The following is a 27,265-nucleotide window of genomic DNA, read 5'->3' as shown; positions in this document are numbered from 1 at the left end:
TGGTAGATTTGGGCAATACTGAGAGGATTTAAAAAGAAAAGGTTTCAACGTAGTTAAATGTTCGGTTTGGATTCCGCTGAGGTGGGAATCAAAAAAAAAAACAATCATATGTTGCCCTAACTGTTTTGTTCTTTTGCTTTTGCCGCACCTTCATTACCCGTGTGATTTATGACGTCACTCCTACTTTTATTTATAATTAACCTTAAAATATGAATATATATATATATATATATATATATATATATATACACTTTCTTTTGGATAAATTATAACATACATAATCAAAATTGCATTTTTCTATTGTCGAAAAAAAGTTACTATATGAAATATTATGGCTGGAAGAGTAGTGTGATCTTAAACTTAAATCAATTTCTTCGTGTTATTAATTTTGTTAATGTATAATATGGTAGTGCTTTAGTTTAGGTTAATTTTTTTAGTATTGCATTATAATATATATTAAGGTTTTTTAAATTATATACATGTAATGATAAAAATTGTATGTGATAATTAATTTAATTAATAAATTTATTTTATATAGAATATTATTAAAATATTTCTAATATAAAATTAATGCTACAGACATTTTTAAATTTTCCATAATATAAAGATGTTATTGTAATCACGCACAAGTGTTTATATTTTTATCATATTATTTTATTTTTTTAACTTAAAATTAACTGTGGTAAATTTACTATTTTATATGTTAATGTTTATATTGATTTCAAATTCAATATACTTACGTTATTTTATTCAATATATTGAAGATAATAGAAAAACTTAGAAATTATAAGGAAAATATATATTTTTGGCAAATCTAGTGTGTCAATTTCTAGTTCTAATAAAAATTATTATTCGAATTCATATTCTTATTTTTTTTCTTTTAACATTAATGTGCTATTTGTTCAATGTTCAATCAACTTTGGAACAAAGTATTCTCTCTCCGTATTGACTTCAAATATTTTTCAAGCAACAATTTTTTCTTGCAACTTGTGCAAACGAAAATAGCAAAAAGTTAAGCAAAGCACCATTGAAAATCACGTGAATTGGAATTACTAATTAAAGGTCAATCGTTAGCTTTTGTAAATTACAACAAAAATACTGAATTTAAATTCTAATTACCAAATGATAAATGTGTATTCAAATATTAAAATGATAGTTTTTGGTAGAATATAAGAGTGAATCAACGTCTCATATTAACTATCATTTCAACAAAATCAACAAAAACATCATGAAAAAAATAAATAAATAAAGAAAACACAGATAATTTTTTTAAAATTGAGTTCTTAATAAATTATAAAATTTTAGTTTAAGTTCCTAAAGAATTACTTATTTATAGTTTTCCTCTAGGATTATGCTGACTCTTTTAACTAATCTCTAAAATACTTTATATTTTTCTCTTGTCACCTCAATCTATTTTTTATCATAAAAATCAATATATTTTTCATCATAGTAACTTAATGCATATAAATTTCTAAAATTCATGGATCGTTGTTTCAACTTAGAAAAATGATGCACACAACATAATCGATTTACACTAAAATATTTAATTTATTAAACATTTAATTAAAAAGTTAACACTCAAAATAAAAATTAATCATATATTTGAAACATTAAATGTAATAGCTTAGAAAATTGTGTCTTTTTAAAGAGAATAATATGTTTTAAATAACACTACTCGATTATTTTAATATTAAAAATTTAAAATATAAATAGGATTTATATAAATGAATTTCATAATCCAAAATCGTATCATTTCTTTAAACTTTTGTTCTTTTGAGCTTTTTATCCTATCTCTAAAGATTTTAGTCCTTTGTTCATTATATGAAGATCAAAGATCGTTGAATAATCTTTGAGGCGAAGTCTTCAACTCTAGCAAACCAGTTTCTGTAAAAAAAATAAGTTGATTTCTACTCTCTTTTTTTGTTTGCTTGTTTCTATATGCATGTGAGCGATCCTAGCTTGTATGTGAGGTATGAATTTTCTATAAGACTTTTTGCTTATTAGTGATCCTAACGGTGTGTCCGGATCATGTTTTTGTTGTTCATAGGAGTATATGGAGTTTCCTCTACTTGTGGAGCTGTCTTAGGACCCTTTAAGCTATTTTTATCATCTATTAGGTAAGGAAAGCTAGATGATTTAGTATGCGTGAGTTGGATATTATTGGTTGAATTTGGTATGTTGACATGATTGTTGTTTTGTGTTGAATTATATGGTATGTTTTTGAACTGAGTGTTGGTTGTGCTTGGATTGGGTGATTGAGGAAACTGACGATTTGACCATTTGAGAAAGTTGGTGTTCATTATGACATTAAAAACTGTTTTTGAACCAAGTATTGAGTCAGGAATACCAATTAATCATTTGAGCAGGTCTTTGATTTCCCAAATCATAGATTTGAAGTAATTGTTTTCTAATATAGTGCTGAGCAAGATTGATGTGGCGTTAAGTGCTAGTTTGGTACTACAAGTCTGGTAGCAGTTTTGCTCTAGACCATTGAGCACCTACTTTTCCCGCCGAGTGACCATGTTTGTTATTGGTCAGACATTAAGCGATGGTAGGACACCATTGAGGGTCACTTTCCACTGCAAGTTTGGAACCATTTTAAGTCCATGTCGTTGAGTGAATGAATGATGTCATTGAGCGAGTCATTTTGCGAGAATAATGGCGTTGAGTTCCATCTTTTCACTAAGCGTCAGTTCATATTCCAAGTTTTTATTTTAATTCTTAGGTTGTTTAATATTGATTTGGATCATTTTGTTGTTGGTAAGTATAATAACTATATGAAGATATATATGTGACAACTTTTGGAATGTTGATGTGTGGTTTGGTTATTGAAAAAATTTCAAGGAGAAATTCTATGTTTTGGGTGATGTTTAGTGTGTGCTTGACATATGTGAATTCAGAAAGGAGATATCCTGATATACTACAAGTCATTACAACTTAAATAGAGATGAATGAAATGGGAGAGAAAGAGAGAGATAGAAGGTCTTTACCTAAACTTTTGATCTTAGACGTAAAAGATTAATCTTGTGAGTAGTAGGTTGATAACTCATGTGTTTATGACTTTGCAAAATATAAATATTATTATGAGTGTGCACCTACACTGAAGTCATATGTCAAAGTATATATCGTGATAATCGAGTCTAGAGTCATTGATATAATTGTTCATATGAGTTATGATATTTATAAATGTTGAGCTAATATGTTATATGTTTTAAATTATTTTATGATGCCTTTTTTTAAAAATTAGTTTACCTTGTCTTCTTTTCTTTCTTTGATGTTTTTTTGTTACAATAATCACCTATTAGTGTAAATAGAAGATGAGTTAGGTATCAACATACCTTTAGTTGAGGTCGAAGATATTGTTGAATGATCATTTATGTTTTACTTAGTTGTTTGTATAGCAATTATTTTTTGAAAAATTTGATTAGTTTTTTTTTAAATCGTATACATATATAATTCAATAGTTTATCCTATTAAATAGAATGTTATATTAAATTTATTTAAGTCTAAAAAAATTATTCAGTACAAATTCTTAATTAAAGAAGTATAGAACTAAACAAATACAATCTCAAACCCATTTATATTGAGAAATTGATATTGAGATTCCTAACTATTTGGTAATGAAATCATTTGTTGATACAGTTGCAAATATAGTAATTTTACATATCCTAATTTGCAAGAAAAATGGGATTCCATCAATTTCTTAGATAAATAAATTCTTTGACCGACTCTCGATGCAGTTGAATCAATCACTAATTATTTTAATGTAAATATAAATCATATTTTAGTTGACAGTTTGGAATAAAAAAAAACAGTTGATTCACGAAAATGGGTTTAGAAGTTGGAATTGGTGTTGATTGACTAAGAATGATTTAAGTTGTTCTAGCATTTATTTTATCAAGAAATTGGTTCTTTTAAAAAGGTATTCATGTCACGTTATGATAAAACATGATATTTCTTCCGATTTATGAAATATAATGATGCCAGTGGTCGAGAGATTGGGTGTGAATGTTATTAGTGCAATTGTTGAGACTGGCAGCCATGTATGTTGGAAAAGACTTGCATCCCTCAAAATGAATTCAATACTGTATGATCGTTTAACTCAACTAGAAATTTCAGGATCGTCAATTCCATTGGTTATACTATTTGCTGTGCCAATTACTAAATAAATGCCAAATAAAACGTACCAATACTAATTCTTGCAATTTTAAAAGTTAGGTCTCCAAAAGGGTTGAAGATTTTATGATCATGATAATCATTGTGCACTACAACAAAATTGTTTCTACAGAAATCTTCCAGATGATGCATTTTGTAAATTGAAAACAATGTTATTAATTAATTTTGCATGTACGTTATCAAATGTAAAGTTTCAATGTACATGACTACGAGTTCAACAAATTCCTTGCTCAATTTTCTTTCGTGCCAAATGTTCTGTTTTGCTAGTTCAGTGGTGAAACAAACAAAACGTATTGCATCTCGAAGTAACATGAACTAAATCGTATACAATCTCACCAAAGTTGCAACCTAGCAAACTATATTTTAAGGAAACAAGAAATTGTGAAACAAACAATGAAGTCTTCAAGAAATCAAGATACCAATCACAAATTGATGAAAGTAACGAAGAAAAGAAAAAAAATAAAGCAGGTTTATCTCTTGATTCAAGCGTATCGATCATTGCATGAGCTTCGTTGCATATAAAGATTATACAAAATTTAAAAATAAAGACAAAGATTGATGAGAAATAAATGTGGCGTGACTCGCGGGACCTATTTGATGATATTTTTTGGTTACAGAAAAAGTGGAGTTGCTCAAATTATAAAATGTAAAGCACTAAACTATCGTAAGACTGGTATTAAGCTAACTTGGTTGCTATGATATGAAACAATCAGATTTCTCCAGTGTGAACAATGAATTACATAGACTCTCGACTGGTTGCTGTTCAAAAAAATACTGTTTGCATTAGAGAATGGTTCCAACAAATTCAGGTCGTCACGTGAGTCATCACATAATAAGCGAAACATTTGGTTTGAAACTCTGATTGGTCAACTTGGATTGCACATTGGGATCTTAGAATCACTTAACATCGTTCCTTGAACCAAGAAAAAAGAACACCATTCTAAAATATGGATTAGACTCCAAGCATCTCATAGATGGTGTAAAACTCATGTTAAATAATTTAAAGTAGTGTTATAAATGAATGGGACTGACGAACTTGCCACTACAAAACTACTTCGTTCTGCTTCCATAACAAAATATTGCCAGGTAAAGCACTAGACCCTATGCATGCCCCAGCTAAGAACATATGTACGTGTGCATGCAAAACATCACAGGCAAATCCGTGTGACCATTAGAGGGAAGAAAAAATGAAGGCTCTTACCATGAGTACCGATCTATGGGAGATTGACGCTGTCAAATTTGAGCTGAATCCCCAAGCCAATACATAATTCCGAGTAAGAAATTAAATTATTGTGCATTCTACATCTCCATGTTTTTCATTTGGAAACCTTCAGCATGCTTGTCCCTGAACTGTTTGTCTGTATATCGGAAATGGCATGCCTACGAGAGAATTGTAAACGCATCGTTCCAATTCGATTGTAAGCCAACGGCAATTCATTAACTGATCAAGACTAACCTGCCAGTAGTATGCCACTGTCCGCCAAAGGTCATTCAAAACTGCATTTCAGGCTTGATTTGATCCACTTATCTAATGTCAGTATATTCAGGGAATGTTGTACAATCATCAAGGTCTGAGATTAAACCAGTAACATAATCATGTGGGATCATTCCAACACCCTCCATTTCCCATGAACTTTCCACATTCAAGTCAAAGGGGAAACATGTGTCCACAGCAGTAAGTCCAATTTCATCTGTAGTGAATGAAGTGAGATCAAATCTCAGATCCTTAAGTGATGGCACCGACTGGACTATTGAGTCAGCCTGATGGTGATGCATTTCACTGACATCAATTGAAGCTCTTTTAGACTTTGACCTAGAAGGCTTAGCAGAGTCAGATATGGAAGACTTCTGCTTTCCAGAGGATTGTATCCTGGATCCAGGTCGAGACCTTGCATCGCTGGTTGGGAATGCAGATGATGCCCATCCAGAGACGTCTTCTTCACAAATTCTTGTTGCCTCCCTGAGGAGTAGGGATAAAGGAGAAAACACCATTAGAAGCTTCCCAACAGTAACCAGGAAAAAAAATGATCATAAACTAAGGACTTGGATAAAGAAACTTAATTGACATTTCTGCTTGATTAAAGCAGTCACACCAATTGTTTAAAATGCTTATTTTGTTGTGTGAAAAGAGTAATGGCCAACAAAAGGCACTGACGGATTTATTTGATGCAAACAGAGTAACCAAGAGAAAATTATGACTGAAATTCAATCAGGCATGATGTAACAGTAAAAGAGCATATACTTTATTCGATAAATCATAAGTTGATCATGTAGTATAATGAATTTAGGAATTTAGTTTCAGCATAACAAGAATATAACAAGTAGACCAAGAAGAAAAGGACAAATGAGCAGATCTCACCTCATAAAGCAAAGAATATTCACAAGACTGCTAATTATATAAAAGCCAAGAAACAGATTACCGCACAATTAAAAGCACAGGCGAACACCTAATTAAGTCTTCTAAGGATCAATGATAGGCCTACCAATTTCCATCCCTAACATCAGTCCAGCTATTGAAGGATCCAAAAAGATAAACAATTTTCTGATATATGACAACCCACAGAATAAACAATTACCATTGAATAAGTCAGACATATCATCCCCTCCCTCCCTGGAAGCAAACCAGCAATGGACAACAAGGGATGCAATTAGATATCAAAATTAATGAAAAATAGATTCCTCAAGAAATTAGGACACACTATACTACTGAACCAAATGCCTGATGCGAAATTAACTAATTCTATCTACCAGTATTCAGTTTAGTTTCTTGTTCTTGCCTCTTGGGCCCTTATTTCAAGCCTTAAGTTGTTTTCTGTTCTGGGCACTAGGCCTCTAACATCAGCACCAAAAATAAAAATACTAATTTACTATCAATATCACTCACAAGTCAAACCATACAACTAAAATCCATATTCAGCCATACCTGAAACGATTCTCTGCCATAAACAGACCAATTTTAAAGCCATCTTCTCCTGTTTGCTTACTTAAAGATGGTGTTGGATCAGTCCCATGTATTGATAAGTTTATAACGGATGGAAATAAAGCTAAGACATCACTCTCCTCTTTTGGGAATTCCAGAGTAATATCCAACCTATCAGCACTCACTGGCAAGCCTTCCCCTTGGTTAGGGAGGATGACTCTATCATTCACTTGCCCAGTTGTGGAATCATCAAGTGCAGCTGCTACTAACTTCTTACTCTGGACCAGATTTGCAAATGGCACCCTTTCAGAGGATTTCTTCAAGGAATTTTGGGAAGGCTGGCCTATGGAAGTAAAAAGACCCTGATCAAAATAGAGACCATTACAGGTGGGTGATGGATTTTGCCTGCGGTCGACATGTGATGCCACCTTCCAGGCAGATGAAAGCAATGCAAAAAAGTGCTTCTGCAGCAGCAACTCCCTATTTGCCTGCTCAGAAGCAACATCTAACAGCATCCGTATGTTATCCTGCCAAAAGACACTAGATGTGAGAAAAAAAGTTTTTCTTTAGCAATTATCAATTTTGGGAAGATTAATGTGTAATAGGGATGGTCAAATATTTTCTACATCATAAATAGTAAATAAAGTTGTAATCTACTCCAAATGAAATGAAACCATGTAGATGAGGTCATCACCACATGCAAAGTAAAAATATCATAGACGTGAAATTGTTAAAACCTAACATTGCAAATCTAACCTCTGTAACTTTAAGAAGAGCCTTTCCAGAGCCAGGAGTGATGGCCTTCTCATTATTTGCATTGTCCATTGACAATACATTCTTCTGGAATAGTTCTCTAAACCGCTCACAGCAATGGACAGGATGTCGATATCTCCCCCTGTATGACCCACCAGCAGTCATGCTATTAAGAATATCACTAACCAAACTCCAGTTAGGACCATATTCATGAACAACAGCGCATAATATAGCATCCTCCTGAGCCAGCCAAAAATCAGCTGATGGAATACAATCTTTGGACCAATGATTTCCCTTTCTCATTTTTTCTGGCTTTATCGTCCAGATCCGTTTTACAGGCATAGGAGTGATGGATATTTTTCCTCCCATCTTACCCCTGCCTGCTGTTTTCTGTTCCAAATCAACCAGACTTTCACTAGTCTTTGATTCTGCATGTTCATATTGCACAACCAAAGCATTGGATTCTAAATCAGACGCATAAATGTCAGGAGGATCCCTCTTGGACTTTTTGGACTTCTTAAGTCTCTTTTCTTCACCATCAGTCGTTGCTTTAGATTTACGTTTTTTCTGCATGGATGAATTTGGAGACACAAATTCCAGACCAGTGATATCCTCATCATCAATGTTCATTGGCTCTGCTTGTGACTCTTCTTTCACAGGTTTCAACCCAGAAGTTAAAGATCCTTTCTTTAGAGATTTGAACTTTGCCTTCTTAGGTTTCTTTTTAGGTTTGGGCTTCAAATCCCCTGGTGTTGTCCTGTGGAAAAAAGAAAAATATAGCATTCTCAGGTATTTTCTTATTTAGGGTTTTACCTTGTTACAATACAAAAGTTTTCATGTATTTCAAACCCTTACTAGTAAAACTGCAGAAGAAACATTAAAAACAAAGACGACTTTCTAAGAAAGTATTAATGTCAAAAACTCAGTTCCCACCAAAAACTTAGTTTGTATGTTGAAGAATATTACAATTACAAAGTGCAAAGAGCTGTTTTCATACGGATGTTAGATATAATTCAAAAGCAAGTGATGGAAAGGAGATGGTCAAAGTTCAGTGCTGGCCTACTTTTTAGAATCACAAGCTTCTTCCTCAGCTTCTTTCAGTCTAGCTTCATATTCAAGTTCCTCCATCAACTACAAGATCACAAAAAGCAAAATATTAATAGTCATTCCAAAGTGTAGAGCAGGAAAAAAATTCATAGCTCATCCAACACACCTGATGTTGAGCCAAGGCCTCTACTTGCTGTCGATATGCCATTGTTGCAAAATCAGCATCCCAGCCTATCATGTAGACCAAAATAGTGTTCAATCTAATAGGTCACAATTATGTCATGCATATAAACTAAACATCTTTTAAGACAACATTTGTAACAAACCATCTCCTGCATGAATCAACAAATATACCAAACCCTCAAAGCATTGGAAACCACCAATAAATCAAATTTTAAAATTCAGTGTAAAAGGGTAGCAACGCACCAGAATAATTTTTACACAGTTATATATAAGGTTTCAAGTGTAATGAACATATGGAGGAAAACGAACTATAAGATACTTTGTAGCATGTTTTGTAGTTTCACGGACCCACTAAACTATGCTAGAGAAAAGTTATTTGGATACAGTCATGTCCAATCACTTTTTTCATGAGATCTAATATAATGTCATCAATTTTAACATTTATAAACAGCACAACAATAATTTCAAATTTTATGAAGCAAAGGGAGCAATGTGGGGCGTACTTTCATATACAAGAGGTTCCTCGTCTTCATCAATTTCAGCCTCCATCTCCTCCTTGTACTTTTCAATCCGATCCAACTCCCATTCCGTGTCCTCAATCCTGACTTCAGATTCCAAAGCTGTTTTATCTATAATTGGATCCCACAGTTCCAGAAAGCGAATGGCATATCGATCAATAGGGCGTAGCTCATTTTCAAATGCTGAGATAGCTTGTCCAGCTGCAGCTGCAGCTGCAGCCATCTGTTTGACATCAGCCAGCACATCAGCATCATCTTCTTTGACAACAACAGAGTTTGGTGGTCTATCTTCCTTCTGATCACTTCCATTTAACACCAAGGCATTCTCTTTATTTAAGTTTGAAACAGATTCACCTAATTCTGCAGTTTCATCATCTTCATTTACATATTCATCCTCTTCAAGTCTCCCAATGGCTTCTTCGGTAAACTCCTGGTTGTCCACAGCCTCTTCCAGTTCAACTTTCTTCAAAGCCATGTAATCTGCCTCATCTTCAACACATTTCAGTGCAGCCTCTACATCTGCATTCGTTACAGAAACTTCCCCATTGTTCTGGTTTTTCTCCTTCAGCATATTTTTTATTGAAAGTGTTCTATGGCCTGAAAATAGTTCCATAGGATCAAGCTTCTTGAAGAACTCAGTATTATAACTCCCACTTTGTATAACTAGATTATCAAGTGCACGCTTCTGATTTGCTTTCTTCAAAATATTCTCCTCAATGGTGCTTTCACTTATCAATCTATAAATATGAACTTCACGTGTCTGACCAATTCTATGGCATCGATCTTGTGCCTGTTGATCCATAGCAGGATTCCAGTCACTATCATAAAAAATAACTGTGTCAGCTCCAACTAGATTGATACCAACACCACCACTACGGGTTGACAAGATGAAAAGAAAATATTTGGGGTTTGTGTTAAAGCGTTGCATTAAGGTCTGTCTCTCCTCTGGTTGGGTTGATCCATCTAAGCGCATGTATGTATAGCCATATAAGTTAATGAATGCCTCTAATATGTCAAGCATCTTTGTCATCTGGGTGAATATCAGAGCTCGGTGGCCTTCTGATTTTAATTTTCTCAACAAATTTGCCAGTTCCTGCAGTTTCCCACAGTCAAATTGTATAAGACGCCTATCAGGGAAATACACTTGTCGGCGAACAATTGCTGGTCGGATTGGTGACAGTAGCGGCAACAAAACTTCAGAGCATTTCTGCTTGTAAGATGGCTGCAGAAACACATTTGTCTCGCTTTTACTGCACCAGCAAACAGGAGAGGGTGCCCGTGCAGCTGGAATTGCAAACATGAAGCTTTCAACCACATCAGTCATCTTTTGAAATCGTTCAATGGGGGAGAGAACAATGTCAGCCAGCTTTGTTGAGTACATATATGAAGTAGGATTTGCTTTCACCAGATGAATGTCATATACAGGATGCCTTAAGGTAACAAGATTCCTCAGAGTTGTTGAGTACATAGGTCTCTTTTTACATCTCAAGGAGTTCCACCATGCAATAGCTGTTGCACGTTCCTTTGCCTGTTTTAGCCTCTCTTCCCAGATTTTCCTTTGGATGTCTTCAAAAATGTTTGTTCCTTGCAACCTTTTTTGACAATTTAGTGGCCTAATTACTTCTAGCTCATCTATATCAGTACGCTCCATGATTGAGGTTCCAGGGGTCTCAATAGCTCCAACTTCATCACTTTCCCATGCAGTCATACTATAGTCAAGATCAGTAAATAAAAGACCCAAACCTCTTAGGTCCACCACTGAAAAGGGGCTAGGCAAAAGCATAGAGCAAACAGAAGAACTTAACTGAACATCAATACCACATATATCAAACGAACTGACAATAGGACGACCCTCAAATAGATCAGGATGATTGCAAACTTTACGAAGTTGCATGATAATACTAATCATCCCAAAAAAATTGGCACTTGCAAGAGTTGCTTGAGTCTCTGAGCTAGCAATGAAATCCTCATACAAATTCCGCTGCCTCTTTGATAGTCTACAATATATGACATGTTCATGCTTCATTGGAAGTTGTTTTTCCACATCTCTCTTTAGTCGACGGAGTAAAAAGGGACGAAGGACATTGTGCAGGCGGTCAACAACCTCCTTATTAATTTTTTCTTCTCCCTCTACCATCCCTGATATAGGATTACTAAACCAATCCTTAAACTCTTGATGTGACTGGAAAACATGGGGCATTAAGAAATGCATGAGAGACCACAGTTCCATGAGATCGTTCTGTAGTGGTGTCCCAGTCAAGAGAATCCGCCTTTTTGAATTGAAATTCAAGAGTGTCTGCCACCTTTGTGACTTCCAGTTTTTAATGAGATGAGCTTCATCTAAGATCAGATATTTCCACTTTTTGCGCTTGAAAACTTTGGAGTCCTGAATAACTAATCTATAAGTAGTTATGCATATATGAAATGAGTTTGGTTTCAACCATCCTTGCCTTTTAAATTTTCGCTCCTTGGCACTTCCAAAATAAGTCAATATTTTAAAGGCAGGACACCATTTCAAAAATTCGGTCTCCCAGTTAAGCATTACACTAGTTGGTACCACAATTAAATGCGGACCCCAAATCCCCTTTTCACAAGCAAGATGTGCAAGCAAAGATATAGTCATAATTGTTTTTCCAAGACCCATTTCATCTGCCAAAATTCCATTCAGTCTTTTTTCATACATGGTGACAAGCCAATCCAATCCAATATGTTGATACTCACGAAGAGAGTACTTGAGAAGAAAAGGGAACTTTGTACGCACATTAGTTGTGGAGAAGGTGTTTCCAGTAGGTTGTGCTGATCTTGCAGCAGCAGCTGCATCAGCAATTATATGCTCACTTTCTCTTTGATCCAAATTTTCATGAGGTGATTCCCAATGTTCTTCTGTCTGGGACTGTGTGGTAGCCAGGTGTTCACCAGACTTTATATCTTCATCCATAGGAATGGCAGAATCCTTTTGCTCAGCATCTTCATGGACAGGAGAGTCTGAATGGTCTTCGGATAAAGCAGAAGCATAATCAGTTTCATATCCCCCATCTTCGTTGTCACTCGGGTCCTAACAAACAAAGGGGGGAGGGGGGGGGGAATAAAAATCAATGGACGAAGAAATGAAGCCATCAGTAACAATTAGAGGTGAATTCCGCTTACCCTTTTATACCTTGCAAGCAGTTCCTCAACAGGCATGTCACTCTCTTTTTGTAATAATGCAATCTACAAATAACAGTTTGTCATGGAGAGTAACAATAAAATATATAAATATATATAAACCAAGCAGACTGGATACAACGTATATGGGGGAAAATTCTATATCAGTAGTAGAATTCTGAAATAATATTGCTGAAGGATAGCCAGGTTAGCTCTTAACCTCATCCTTGGGATCTATTGCATCAACTCTTTCCAGTTTTTCCTCCTCTGATAAGGTTGTTTCATCATCCTGAACATTTTTTTAAAAAGTTAAGACATAAAATTGACAGGCAAACAACCAAGCTTGAAAAATGGAAATAATCAAACCGTCAAAAATAATTGATCAATTGATTAACAGTGCCAAAAATTTCTTCATATAAAATCCAATCTAGCACAGTAATATCCAACAAATTATTGACTTCAAATTAGGACGGAACGATACTAAAATTTGACTACCAAAACCTTTTATAATGCATTTGGATTTGAAATATATAAAGGAAAGGCTTGGTCTACCAGCAGATCACTTCTTCATATTGAATCATTCAACTACTAGCTAAACCCCACTTCTCTCCATGAGCAAAGGCTTGGTGAATGCACATGCTATCAACAGAAACTATAACACACATAAGAAAACAAAATCCCTCCATAGAGATTTAGCCACACCAGTGTCAGCACTCAACTGAAAATATCATACTTGACGTGCCAAAAATTTCTTCATATAAAATCCAATAACAAATTATTGACTTCAAATTAGTATGGAACGATACTAAAATTTGACTAGCAAAACCTTTGGATTTAAAAAAAAGGGAAAGGCTTGGTCTACCAGCAGATCACTTCTTCATATTGAATCATTCAACTACTAGCTAAACCCCACTTCTCTCCGTGAACAAAGGCTTGATACATGCACATGCTATCAACGGAAACTACAACTCATAAGAAAAAAAAAAATCCCTCCATAGAGATTTAGCCATGCCAGTGTCAGCACTCAACTGAAAATATCATACTTGACGTCTGACCATATTATCATGTGCCAAAAAATACACAAAGCTAAGCTGGGTATTTGTACTGACGCCACACTTGAGAAAAAGAAAAGTGCATCAGAGAAAATAATAATTAGGATAAGGGCAAAGATAAATCTGCTATCTGACTTGGGAATAGGACTTTAATCCTAGCCTAGAGACCTTACTGAGGTAGTGAGGTCCATAACAATTAGAAGGCATCACCAAGATTATCAGTCAACCAATAGAAACTAAATGATAATTTATAAGCACCAAAGGGCCTTGTGTGTGCAACTGTATTAAAATGCACCCTTTTAATTTATATGCCCGTAAGTCATACACAATTCACAACTTCCTACATTATGCCAATGTCACAATTAAAGTAGAGTACATGTCTGAAACAACAAAGATGTAGCCATCGGTTTGTAAACTCTTTGAACTTTTTAGAGATTCAAAATCAGCAACAGAAATAATCCCAACAACACACAATTGACAATGAAAACAGCTACCATAAACTATAAACCACACCATCATTGAGGATCAAAACCAATTGAAACAAATTTAACTGTAAATGATAACAATTATATCCTCAAATATAATATTACCTTGTCTTCTGTGCCAAGCAAAAAGTCACCATCTTCCTGACAAATATTCATAGTAGATTGTAAGGAACAAAGCAAAAGGAATTAACAATAGAACATTTGTTGGAAAGAAAAAGGTGGAAGGAAAAGGCATAAAGAGTGTTTGTCCCAAAAACCATGACAGTTGAAATTTGTTGGAAACATTTTACAGCTCATGTCAAGTCACCACTCAATTAGCGAGGATGACAGAATACTTTGATGAGGCTCTCAGATTGTACCATAATTAGTTACAAAAAAAAAACCTGATGAGTTGATGTTGGTGAAAAAATTATATCCAACTGATTAAACCATAGTCATCAATCATGGATAGCTGAGCATAGCAGCTAACTCTGAAAATGCCTAAGTAGGGTAGCAGGAAGCACTATGACCGCAATTTTAAATATTTTAATACAAAATAAAATTGTTTTATACACAAATACTTATAAACAAAATTAAAGAAACTTATGATAAATACTAAGACAACACCCAATCAGCATCAATCTTGGAGCAATATGAACATAGCAATGAAGTACAAAAAAATGAACAATTAGGGTTAAATTAATAGCAAAAGAGCAAAACAAATTATGGAATGTCGGAAGAAGAAAGACTGGAGCATGGATAGTCCTATAATTTGAGAAGGACTACAGGTCAAAACAAAGACAGATAACATTTTGGTGGAATACTTTACCCAAATAAGCCCTAAGCAATGATCTTCTAAAGGTAAAATAGGGTTTTTAAGCCAGTATGTTTCAGTGCTACAATTGCTTGCAAAATCCACTACCTTGGTCACTGTTACAACTGCTGCTAAAAACTGCTCAACTATTTCAATCCCACAGCAGTCTTGGACTGCTCAGCTCTGCTTCCCACTATGGTGTGCTATTGACAACTATGATTAGAAGAACCATATTTTATTAAAAACTTCAAAGGCTGATCTCGACGATGTTCAATCTCTCCCTACTACAACTTTAACACAGAAATTTAGATACCTACTGCCAACACCATTTACTTTATGCATCCCTCTCTTGCTTGTGTCAGAACCATTAAAACGCACTCACAAACCCCTCAGTGTCAGAACCATTAAAACGCACCCAAAAACTTCTCTGAGCGGACGCCAGGTGTCAAGCAACGAGGATTCGAAAATCAGATAGTGGAATGCAGGTGTCAGCAGATGAGCAGACGTCTGTTTTAGGCAAAACTGAGTCTTGGAAAATTACGTCACACTTTATCTGCATGCACTTTCTTCTCCAAAATCTGACCTTTCATTTCTCCTTCTTCTCTCTAAAAAGCTCTCCCTTCTCTCTACCGAAACTCACCATTTTTCTACTCCAATCTCCGTTCAGGCACCGTAGAAGCACCCCCGGCGTCCCAAGTTTCAGTTTGATCCGATCAGTTTCGAGTTCTGATCTGGTAAGTCTTCTTCTCCATTAGTCGTTCGTTCCCTGGCACATGCAAACCAACTTTTGGTTGCATGGGTTCATAGCCTTCTTCTGAACCAGTTGGTTTGTTGTTTGTTTTGATTTGAAGAGTGGATTGAACGTTGAGGGTAGAAGGATTTTAGTCAGACAAACCGCATTCTATATCTAGTACATTCGTTCACGCTAGAGGTAAGGGAAGCTTATTTAATTTAATTAGTATGCTGTTGTAATGTTTGAACGTTCGTTATTTGATTGAATGAATTGGATGTATGATGGTTGATATGATTGTAGTACATGAACGTTCGTTTATTTAATAAGTGGAAATGAAATATGACTAAATTATGTTATGATGTATGAAATCTCTATGTTTGGGTGGTATGAAATATGAATGTATAAAGTTGTGAAACTATATGTTAAAAGATGAGTTGGAATATAAATGATCCTGATATGATTTCCCCTAAGAAAGTGTACGTTCGTTACTGAACGGTCCTTGACCGTTCGGTTTTCTAGTAAACTTGGTTAGTAGTGGATTCTTTCATTTGGGAAGAATCCTATTTGAGGACGAGCGTCTGCATTTCGAATTACTATGCTTGAGCGTTCGGCCAAGTATAGCTGTGTCTTGGTGTTCCGTTATAAATCTAAGTATCTTAATATATATGTATATATGTATATATGTAATTGTATATTGTAGTTATTCGTAAACACTATCCCAATAGTATCTAGGTATAATTACCAAGCCTCTTCTCTTTCAGTTTAGTAACATTTGGTCTCATACTAAGTGTTCGTCCTAAACAAGTGTTTGGTCTTACACCAGGCACTCATTCTATCTCCTTAAGTTAAACTCCTAATACGAGCGTTCGTTCAAGCCCTCTAGGGCTTGCTCACCATAGTGTTCAATCTTTGACTGGCATTGGGATTTCTTAATACTAAATTCAATTAATCTAAGTATTCACAAGTGTTCGGTTTCTTCATGTGAATCATTATAAGCATTAGTTTCGAATGTCTTGAAATATCCTTATTCATTGGTTTCATTCTGGAGTCTTCGTCTTGGTTTGGTCTTTTTGATGTTTAATTGGAATTCTCAAGAGTCAGTTCATCTAATTGGCTCAATGTTGTAAATGACGTTCGTTCCATTTGTTTATGGCGATTTATAATTGTACTCGTTATTTTCCTCAACCCGATATCAACCCTTTAATCTTAAATCCATTCTTGAATTTGAGATCTCTCGGTTTCGTTCTGTGTTCGGCCTCGTTCTGAGTTCAGGTTGAACGTCCGTTATTTGGAATCCTCATAAATCTTTGTACGCGTTGGTTCAAGGAGATGTTTATTAATGAAAGATGAAGAAAATGTGATATGGAAATGTTGTGGATTATGGACGAGCGTTCCGGGGAGGAACGACTCATGTGTGAATATTGGAATTTGTAAAGTATGACTGTGGGTAAGCTAAGCTGGCTGTTCATCCTGATGTTCCGTGAGTACTCGTCTTCACGTAGAGGAGGGTAGGTCATGTGTGGGAACGGCAGGAGGTCCTAGTCCTTAGGGTTACTTTGGACAGATAGGGCTAACCTCGGGTGGCAGCTGTTGAGGGCATCCCAGTTACTACATCATCCGGGTGCACGAACGCCTGTAGCTACATAGATTTCATACAGTCCAGACAATCAGTCTATTAATAGGTTTTGTATGATAAGTAGGTTGAATTTACATTGTGTGTGGATGGTTTGAAAATGTATGTTATAAGTGAATTAAATTATATAAGCTTACCCTGTGTTTTCTTGTGTTGTCTTGTTATGTACGTCCGTCTTGTCGTTGCAATAATCATCCGTGTGGATGTGAGCAGAAGGGGACGCGCTGTTGGAAGATGCGCTGGAAGAAGAAAATTTGGTAGAAGTTGAAGTTAAGACCGAACAGTAGAACGTTCGGTCAGTAGTTTCGTTTTTTTTGTAGTAAGGTGGTCGTTCGATCACCTTCCCCTTTTTGTTATGTTTGACGATCGATATATTGTTTTGTAAAAACCGTTCGGATAGTTGTACCGCTACACAGTTTAGCTTTGTAACTCTTTTTGTAAGGTCGTTCGGCCAGAACCGTACGTTTCCTAGTTTAAGACTGAACTGAAATATTATTAAATGTAATTATTCTATTATATAGTTTATTGCTGTATTTTTGGGATGTTACAGCTTGGATGTCAATTGTCCACAAAACTACCTAATTCATTATTAGAGAACACCAATTCTACAATCTTACACTAAGACTTAATTAAGATGAACCATACAAATTAAGGTGAAGATGAACAGAAACTTGTTCATGGGAGCCAGCCGTTACCAATTGGGGGCACCTGAGCAAGCTGATTCTCCAGTGATTCATATGATTACATGCTAGAGCTTTTAACATATATTAATATATTATATCACTTATTTTCCTCGCAAGCAAAACCATAGATCACTAAAACATCACCACTATGGGTATGGTTGTACTTGTATCCTTCCCTACAATGTCAAAGTCATTCAGATTGCTAATGATGAATCATCATTACCTGCACAAACAGAGACTGCTAGCATCTAAAGTCCAGATAAAATCCCAGTACACGAACTTGTTATTTCTAAATGGCTACAGGTCTTCAAGCTTGACGGTCAGGCCAATTTCCAAAGATGACCGAATTGTGGATCCATAGTATGGGACTTTAGCTTTTGAAATAAACAATTTTCAAACTTTCTAACAGCAGTGAAAAACTTACCTACACGTGATGTCTAACAGACCCAAAGGACTACAGGAGTATCTTATATTAGATAAACATCTTCATTTTGAAGACACTTTTTCCAAAATTTGTGAGTTGCGGGAGACAGAGACAGTGAAGGGAGAAGATATAGAGCAAGGGAGAGATGATGTGAACATATACCAAGTCATCAAAAAAGTGCCCTCTTAATTCTCTGGTAGATTATTCTAAAACATAGTTTCTGCATAAATTATGAAGATGTGCTGTATAGAAGACAGATACATAGATCTTTAACTGAAGGAAATTAATTATAATGAGTACATGTTTGGCTTAAAATAAAATTAAGCACATTATCACCTCTTCATCAGTAAAATCATACGAAAAATCTTCATTGGCTGTCTCACTGGGAACCTCTTTTAGATTTTCAGATTGACCTTCCTCATATTGAGATAGATTTTTTGTTGGTGTAGCCATATCACCATCACTTTCATCCTGTTATTAAAAAATTAGCATTACACTAAGTCTTTAACTCGCTCTGCTATTCAAAGTGGTAAAACTAAACACATACAACTTACACAACGTCGACCAGAGACCATACTGGAGTTGTTTGTACCATTTTTGCTAACAGATAAATGATCATCACCATTTTCTGCAATACATTAACCATGTACTATGTCAGAAACAAGTATAACTAGTGCAAAGAAAATGGGGGCTCATACCTGATGGTAATATTTTCTTACCATCACCAGTTGTTCCTACTATTTTCTCAACATCTTCACTATGCTCTGGACTACTTTCTTTCATCATAGATTCTCCTAATTGGTAAATAAACAGAGGCATAAATGCTCCAATGGTTCACAAGGTAAGCACAATATATGTATAAGGTAAAGCTTTCGGTTTACTAGCAGAAAGGTACATGTTGCACTATCCTAACTACCACGTATAACCATCTTCCCTTTCTTGTTCAATACTTGCTTCCAGAGATGAGAAACTGAGGATAACTCCGAATCCCAGAAAATAAAAAATAAGATGGTTGATACAGCAAATTGTCATTTCCTTCTATTTTTTATTCTAAAGAATTTTAAAAATAAATAAATCTAACCTTTCTCCCCTGCATAACGCTTGAGTAACTCCTCAATCGGAAGATTCATTTCATTTTGCAAAGCTTCCAATTCCTCTTGTCTCTCTTCTTTAGTAATCAAAGCCTCATCTTGCTCAATTGTTTGCTCGTCGTCCTCCTGCAAACAGTACCATCATTATCATAAGCCCATAAATGGATTTGGTTCAATTTTCACCCATTAAAACACCAGAAGAAATAATCAGGCATAAAACACGGAGAAGATGTTCAACTTTCAAATGAAATTTGATATTGAGAAAACTTCAACAATGTACATGGAAAAATTAACAACGTTGCAACTAGGAAATGCATAAAATATATTAAAGATATAAAATACCAGTATGTTATTCCTGGCATATCTAAAACATACATATACATTTGGCTAACTTTTAACACTCCTAAGAATACCTTTCAAATTTCAAAATAATTAAATTAAAACAATTAAAATATAAGTTATAGTGGGGTTAGAAAATAACTTGCCACATTCCCATGGGAATGTAACTTTCCCACCACCTTAGCAGACGAAAAACTGTATGGACATGAGAATGTAACTCTCCTAGAAATAAAAGATACCCAAAAATACCTTTTTGATAACCATCTAATAATCATAGGAATAAATATTCTGACTTTCATATTATAGGGAATGCAGAAAAGATTCTGCAGAATAAATGACTCCATGATAATACATGAATACAACCCACTCTACTATACGTGATTTAACAAAGAAAATGAAACAGTATCTGTGGTAGTGGAATTCCACATATCCACACTATCCAAAAGTTATTACATTTTTTCAGTAAAACAACTAGATAACAGATTATTCCTTCGATTAATTCCCCAAAAATTTCACATTTAATTCTCCTTTACATGCAGCACAATTCTTGAATTATTATTTGTTTCAAAAATAAGGACATTAGTCACATAAAGAATGAGCAGATTAACAAAACCATATTTAGTTATTACATAATAATATGAACTTGATAATTAAATAAATATTAAAAAAAGTAAATTGACCCTTTATGTAGGTTTTATGAAATAAAAGTTGCCTTCACAAACAACATGCCCAAAACTTAAGAGTCTTGTTTTGTGACCATGTGGTAATAATATAAAAGAATATTATTTGAAAAAGAATTACCGATTCATCATCAGATTGTACATCATATTCATCATCATTGTCGGCAGCATCTGATTGATACTCCACTACAATTGAATTGAGGTAAGTTAGAAAAAGTGATTCCATTTATAACTTCAACGATATGTCTTTCTACCTACCAACATCAGCTTCTTTAGGTTCATTAATAACATCTCCATGCGCATCTTTGCGTTGAATACTCATGTGATGCTCTGCAGAATTATTCTCTCCTGATTTATGAGCATCCACAAGATTTTCCGCCAGCATTGTTGAGTACCTGAAAACAATGTATACTTAAAAGATAAGAACAATGAAGTCAAATGGGCTGCCAGGTTCCACAAAACATAAGTGAAAAAAAAATTAAAAAGGAATCAACCTCTCTGTTTGCCCTAATAAAAACTCAAGCTGTTTGTCAAGTGCCTTTTTCTTCTTTTCATCAAGTTCCATTTGATGTTTGTAAAGAACCTGGTACAATAATAGATGATGAAACGAAGATCACCATATGGAATTTACAAAAAGTATGCCAGCAAACAAATCAACTGAGCAAAAAAATATTACCAGCTTTTCTATTTTTGTCCAGAATTTCTTAACATCCTTAGAAATATTTAGTGCAACCTTTCTTAATCGCTGTTCTTCTTCCTGTACAAGATGCAGCTTTCATCACAAAACATAACAGTGGAGAATAAAAGAAGCATGCAATCATTGAATTATGCTTTCTGTTTATAATAATACAACCATAGCATCAATAACTAATGCAGGTTATCACTACTTTCATTTATAGAAGACAGATCAGCACCTTCATCTTCTTTTCACCCCTTGTAGCCTGATCTATCATGCCTTTGCTGGCTCTTAAAGCTACTTTCTTTGCCTGAGCTAATTTCCATTTCCTCTCTGATTCAAAATCCTGCAAAAACAAAGAACAGGATGTAAAATCATACAAAATAAAATATAGAAACACTGCACATTACAGATTTTGAAGGTGAAACTAGTGTGTACCTTTGATAACCACACCATTTCTTCTAAGACATGGTCCCAATGAGTTTTCGGTCTGCGAGGCTCCCTTGGAGCTTCAAGAGCCTGACGCAACAAAAAGTCAAACTTAGATAGAAAATTGTAAAAGAAAAATATCTTCTTTTTTTTTAAAAAATAAGCAACTAAAAACAACTCTCATTGAATGATTTCACATTTAATATTTCGGGTTGTTCTAAGCCTCACTGCCCTCTTTTTTTGCAACTCCACTTTCTGAGTGAATTACAGGGTTAACATCTAAAAATATAAATATTCTTTCAAGGATTATTAAAATCACAGCATTTGGTGAGGCTTCCCATTTCAGACTAAAAAAGACAGAAAAAGAAAATCCTATTTTAAACACATAAAAAATAAAAAGAGGGAAAAAAGCAAGTCAACAGCCAGACATTTAGCCACCAAACTTAACCAAAATTTCAAGTAGGATTGACAACATGATTTTACAATCTTAAGTTAAATAAAAAAAATTTGAAAATGCAGATACATGCACAAAATATTAATCATGTCATTCCAGCTCAGATTATTTTAACATATCTCATCGCTGTACTTAATTGCGTCATTTTAGTTAATTAAGCTTGATATTTCTTTTTCTTTTTTCTCTTTTTAGCAAGATTTTTAATCCTCCCAAGTTGAACATTATCTTTCCTTCAATCTTTTGGATGTGAAATTAGTTGCATAGTTTAAGTACACATTGGAATTGGATCCTTCTTACAAGGAGACACAGAAGATTGACGAAGATGTCACATCAACAATTAGAGTTGGTGTAGCAACAAAGAAACACTCCAAGCATAATTTCGTAAGTGCGTATCAAGCTCAAATTATAACTTTATCAAAATTGGGACATTTACATGTTGAATTTAGATGGGGAGAATTTAGAGTAAAAGAGAGAAATTAAGAGAATGAAAATGCTGTATTATTCAAGAGAATGTAGTGTGTACAAGTTTTATATATATCATCCATATATACTGTCTTTTGATAAACTTAGTGGAGACTATTTTCCTAGGCTACTATTAATTAAGTGCAACTTCCTAGACGCTGATGAACATTAAATGCATGCTATTGTGTGAATGTGATACATCATACATGAACATACTACTTTTAAAGTACATTAACTAATATTTTTCCAACACTAAAACCAACGGTGCTCCATAATAGTGTGTTGAGTTGAACAGAAAAGGGTTAAAAAAAAGCCAGAAATAAGAGAGATGAGGTGTACAAGGGGGCATACAAAAAAAATATAAGAAATGAATATTCCTGATAGGATATGTACTGTATTTGACTGTTTGTAGACAATTGTTAGATAGTTTGGAAAAAATAAAACATAGAAGTTAGTATGAAGTGGTTAGGGGTAGTTAGGAGGAGTTTAAACAGCAGTTAGGGGAAGTTTTAATTAGTAGTTAAATACATTGTGCAGTAAGATTTGAGTGCTTATTTCTTTACCGAATCTGAAAATCTGGTTTCTTGTTCCCAAGAAACCTAACAATTTGGTCCGACCTACCGGATTAGTCAAACACCATGGAAAGTAGAGTGAGTGCATTAGAGAGAGCTTTTGAGGAGAATAGAGAGGAAACTAGGGCCAACTTTCAATGGTTCGAAGATATGATGAAGGATATCTTGCAAAGACTCAAGAACATGGAAAGAGAGTCAGATGGAAGTAGAGGTTCTGTGTATGGAGATAGAGTGGGAAGAAGAGAAAAGGATATCATTGAAGAGGAAGGTGGAGACCAAGACTGTGATGGGAATGTTGTGACTCTTGCTTCTCAGAATGAAGTTGCAAAAGTTGCTGGTTTTAGTGGGGATAGTGTGGTAGGTCTTGGTGAATATGTCAAAACAGTGAAGGAGGGTGAAGACAAAGGAAAGAAGGCTGAATGTGGTGGGAACATTGTAACCATTACTTCTGGGAGTAAAGTAAAAGATGAGGCTGTTTTGAGTGTAGATGGTTCAAAGGTAGTTGGTGTTGGGACAGAAAATGTTTTTGAAGTCCAAAACATCACAGGAGCAGCAGAAGTACACCTAACCATCAATAACATGGGAAAAAATGCAGTCAAGGGGTTCAATACCTGGCAACAGAAATCTCATAACCTTTCTTTGGAAGATCTTGCAACACCTAAACTAAGGATAGTTGAAGGGAACAAGGGAAACATGTTATTGGAGACTTTGGCAGCAGTAACACAGATTGGGAGTGTAGAAATTTTACGTGAGAGGATGGCAGCAGTAACAAGGACAGGGAGGGGGGAAAAAGTCATCCAAGAATTCAAGATATTGGTGTCTCTAGTAAACCCAACATCAGAAAACCAGTTGGGGGAGTATTTCTTGACAAAGTGGCAGGCCCTATGCAAGAAGGACAATAAAGTTGGACAATCTCCCTTTTGTCTTGGGTTACTTATCTGTTATGGAAATCGATTGCTAGCAAACTCCAGTAATAAACTTGTTGATTTTGGAAACCGAGTCAGATTGTTTAATAAGCATCTGTTTGGAAAAGATTATGTTGTCAAAGTTAGATCTTATTCAAGGATTAATCCAACGGCCAAAAGGAAGCCTTGAGGCAGTCACATTGGAATTGGTCGCAATGATTACGGACCAGTTTCTAGACTACAACCTTGAGGACAAGGTTGTTTTGTGGCGGCGAGTAATGATAGGATATGTAATGTATTTGACTGTTTGTAGACAATTGTTAGATAGTTTGGAAAAAATAAAACATAGAAGTTAGTATGAAGTGGTTAGGGGTAGTTAGGAGGAGTTTAAACAGCAGTTAGGGGAAGTTTTAATTAGTAGTTAGGCAGTTTTTGTCTTTTAAGGAGGGGGGTGTTCTAGTTCTGTGGGTGGAGTGTATTTTGTTTCAGAACAGGGGTTGTCCTGTGTAGAAGGGAATTTCTTCCCTTGGAAGTTGTTGGATGTTTTCTTGTATTATGTTTTTCAGAATTAGAGTGTTAAATACATTGTGCAGTAAGATTTGAGTGCTTATTTCTTTACTGAATCTGAAAATCTGGTTTCTTGTTCCCAAGAAACCTAACAATTCCCAACACAAATTATGTACTACCAATGGAGGAAAAGATAATGCCCTTGTTTTAGGAAATGGGAGACGGTCCAATTAAAAGGAGTACTATGAACCTAAGTTAGTTTTAGGACAAACCATTAAAGACATTACTCAAACGATTTTACCCAAACTTTGTTTTAGATAGACCTCAACGATGCTGATTAATCCATGTAGTTTACACCCAACACTATCAATACCAACAAGACAACTGATACGCAAAAGTTTCACCTTTTGTTACAAATTGGCATGGAAACTCATGTTCACTAGTACAAGAGAAAAATGAGTAAACATAGGAAGGATCAAAGACAACATGTGCAATCAAGGTTATCAATGGCGGTATTCCACCAATGACACCAACATTGCAAAGCCTATGGCACTGCCATTGTGTGCCTCCCTTCACAAATTGCCTAAGGTAGAGCAGTTAAAAATCACCATGTTCTGCATTATTACAGCACTATAACAGTTATTGACAACATTGACATAACAGAACAACATCCTGAAAGCCTCATGCTATAATTGATTTCATCACTCAATTTTCTTGATAAAATTCGTGTTTCACATTTACAGGTGACAAAAAGGTGTCACTGTCAAATGAACTCTGTGTTACCATACATTTTTCTTTGCTGAAGAGTTATGAAGTAGGAAAGAAATAAAAATGGGGCCAACTGAATATTGTAATAATGATTTGCTGATTGTGCAGTAAGAAGAAACAGCATCAACATTTCACTTCCAAGGTTTTTCTCACGCATTGCACTAGCAAATATATGCTAAATCACAATACGAAATTCCCTTACTAACTTCAACTTTGCTCATCAAACCCAAGTGCAGTGTATAACTGTGACATGCAACCAACTTTTTCCCAGCCACAGTCATATTTTCTAAAAGGACTATTTTTTAAGCAAATTCAGTTCCAGACTAATTCAACAAGAAAAAATCAAAAAACCCCTTTTTACCTTTAATAGTCTCAAACACCAATCACAAAAGGTGTATTGATCAAAAAACTCTTAAGCTAGCATGACTGTGTAAGAGGCATATCAAGTAAGAGTTATCGTAGCTAAGAGGAGCTAATTTTAATCATACAAACACGGATGATAGAGATTTTAAAAGGTCTGCCTCCGAGTATTTAACACAGTTGCTTACCCAGGATTTCAGTTACTGAACACTATGATATAAATTGGTTCACCTAAAACTAATCTTAACCATCTATGTAATGATATCAAACAACTAAGATTAATTTTCTCTTGATACCCCGTACATGTCCATAATGGGAACATTCTCTTGCCATACCATGGCATGGTTTGTTATCCATCCTTATCCATAAAGCCAAGGGCAAATCTCCAGCAACTTATGTTAACATACTAAAACATAGCTAACATAATTATTTTCACCATATAAATAAAATATAAGCACCATTCCATACCTCTACTGCATTTTAACTCCTGTTACCGTTCTTTTTCTGTATTAGTCAGTTTCAATCACCACAAGTGTTATTTAAATAGTTTTACTCTATTCAACTTCTATGTTTTCCCGAATCTGAATTACTTCTTTTTCCATACACCAAAAACAAAACAAACAGTTTAAAGGACCAAAAGGTCGACCCTCATAAGAAAAGGAAAAAAAACCTAGCAAGGAAGAAATCGTATCCAGCAACTAAAATTTCATCCAACTCCAAGACTACCACACAAAACAAAGAAAAATAAATAAATAAAAAAATAATGTTGAGACATGCAGACGGTAATTTTGCATTTCAGAGGAACTAGGTAAAATTTCAATTTTCATAATTATTAATAAGTTTTTCTTTTTAATTTCTCAGCCAGTAACAACAGTATCATTAAAAGCCGGAATTAACCAAAAAAAAGCAAAAAATAAAAGATTAAAAAGCAAAGAGACGACTACCGAGAAGACGAAAACGCGAACTAACCTTTTGCCGTTTGGCTCTGCTCTCATGATCAATCTTAGACCTGGGACCTTTGGAGGCCATCGCGGAAATCAAAACGCAAGCACGAAAAGTATCTGTTTTTCAGTGCAACAAAAGCTTTAAATCTTGGGCGATTAACCAGAGGCAATGCATGTAGAAAAAAGAAACTCGTGGAGAATAGCTTTGCGGAGAAGAAACAGAACCTTATCGCGCGAGGAATTGCATAAATCGCAAATGGATGAGAGAAATAGAGGCTTGGGAGAAGAGAGTGAGAGTGGAGAAGAAGAATGAGAAGAGGGAAAAAAACGATGTGAAGTGTGAGAATGGAAAAACCTAACGCAGAGGAGAAGAAGGAAGAGGAAGAAGAAGGTGAAGACGAGAGGAGAAATTAGAAGAAGCCACGCACGCGAGGCGAGGTAGACAGCGTAGCTTCTTCACCTGACTTGGCCAAAACGCAGCGTTTTCCTATGCTTTCTCGGCCCGGAAACCCAAGGGCACTCTCTCTTACATTT

General features: G+C 35.0%; 1 protein-coding gene across 8 annotated transcripts; it reads right to left on the bottom strand.

Annotated features, from left to right (window-relative positions):
• Window positions 1-4,653: 4,653 nt before the first annotated feature.
• LOC108325827 (protein PHOTOPERIOD-INDEPENDENT EARLY FLOWERING 1) lies at window positions 4,654-27,265 on the bottom strand. Of its 8 annotated transcripts, XR_008247531.1 has the most exons (23): window positions 26,957-27,265; window positions 26,757-26,848; window positions 21,769-21,849; window positions 21,569-21,676; window positions 21,331-21,411; window positions 21,149-21,237; window positions 20,913-21,049; window positions 20,776-20,840; window positions 19,626-19,761; window positions 19,243-19,338; window positions 19,099-19,172; window positions 18,881-19,015; window positions 14,384-14,419; window positions 12,962-13,030; window positions 12,745-12,807; window positions 9,583-12,652; window positions 9,063-9,127; window positions 8,913-8,980; window positions 7,853-8,606; window positions 7,100-7,623; window positions 5,633-6,136; window positions 5,378-5,556; window positions 4,654-4,935 (listed from the first exon to the last, which is right to left on the bottom strand). XR_008247531.1 is itself a non-coding variant. In XM_017558905.2 (21 exons), the coding sequence occupies exons 2-21, from the start codon at window positions 26,814-26,816 to the stop codon at window positions 5,701-5,703; spliced, it is 6,147 nt and encodes a 2,048-aa protein (XP_017414394.1). In that variant the 5' UTR covers window positions 26,817-26,848; window positions 26,957-27,265; the 3' UTR covers window positions 5,039-5,700. The 8 variants fall into 8 exon arrangements, 4 of the variants coding, with proteins under 4 accessions (XP_017414394.1, XP_017414396.1, XP_052730042.1 ...); XR_001831880.2 differs by having other exon boundaries at window positions 4,654-5,089; window positions 5,378-6,136; XR_001831879.2 differs by lacking the exon at window positions 4,654-4,935 and having other exon boundaries at window positions 5,039-5,556.

The sequence above is a fragment of the Vigna angularis genome, chromosome 3 (genome assembly GCF_016808095.1).
Source record: "Vigna angularis cultivar LongXiaoDou No.4 chromosome 3, ASM1680809v1, whole genome shotgun sequence".
NCBI classification, from domain to species: Eukaryota; Viridiplantae; Streptophyta; class Magnoliopsida; order Fabales; family Fabaceae; genus Vigna; species Vigna angularis.
This window is presented reverse-complemented; position numbering and strand designations above follow the sequence as displayed.

What these genes read in the sequence shown, in the direction of transcription:
- LOC108325827 (XM_017558905.2), bottom strand. Translation starts at nt 26,816, where the DNA reads ATGGCCTCCAAAGGTCCCAGGTCTAAGATTGATCATGAGAGCAGAGCC. An exon ending in AAATGGTGTGGTTATCAAAG is followed by an intron (nt 21,677 to 21,768) that starts GTACACACTAGT and finishes TTGTTTTTGCAG; the next exon opens with GATTTTGAATCAGAGAGGAA. An exon ending in CTCTTCTTAAAGTTACAGAG is followed by an intron (nt 7,624 to 7,852) that starts GTTAGATTTGCA and finishes GTCTTTTGGCAG; the next exon opens with GATAACATACGGATGCTGTT.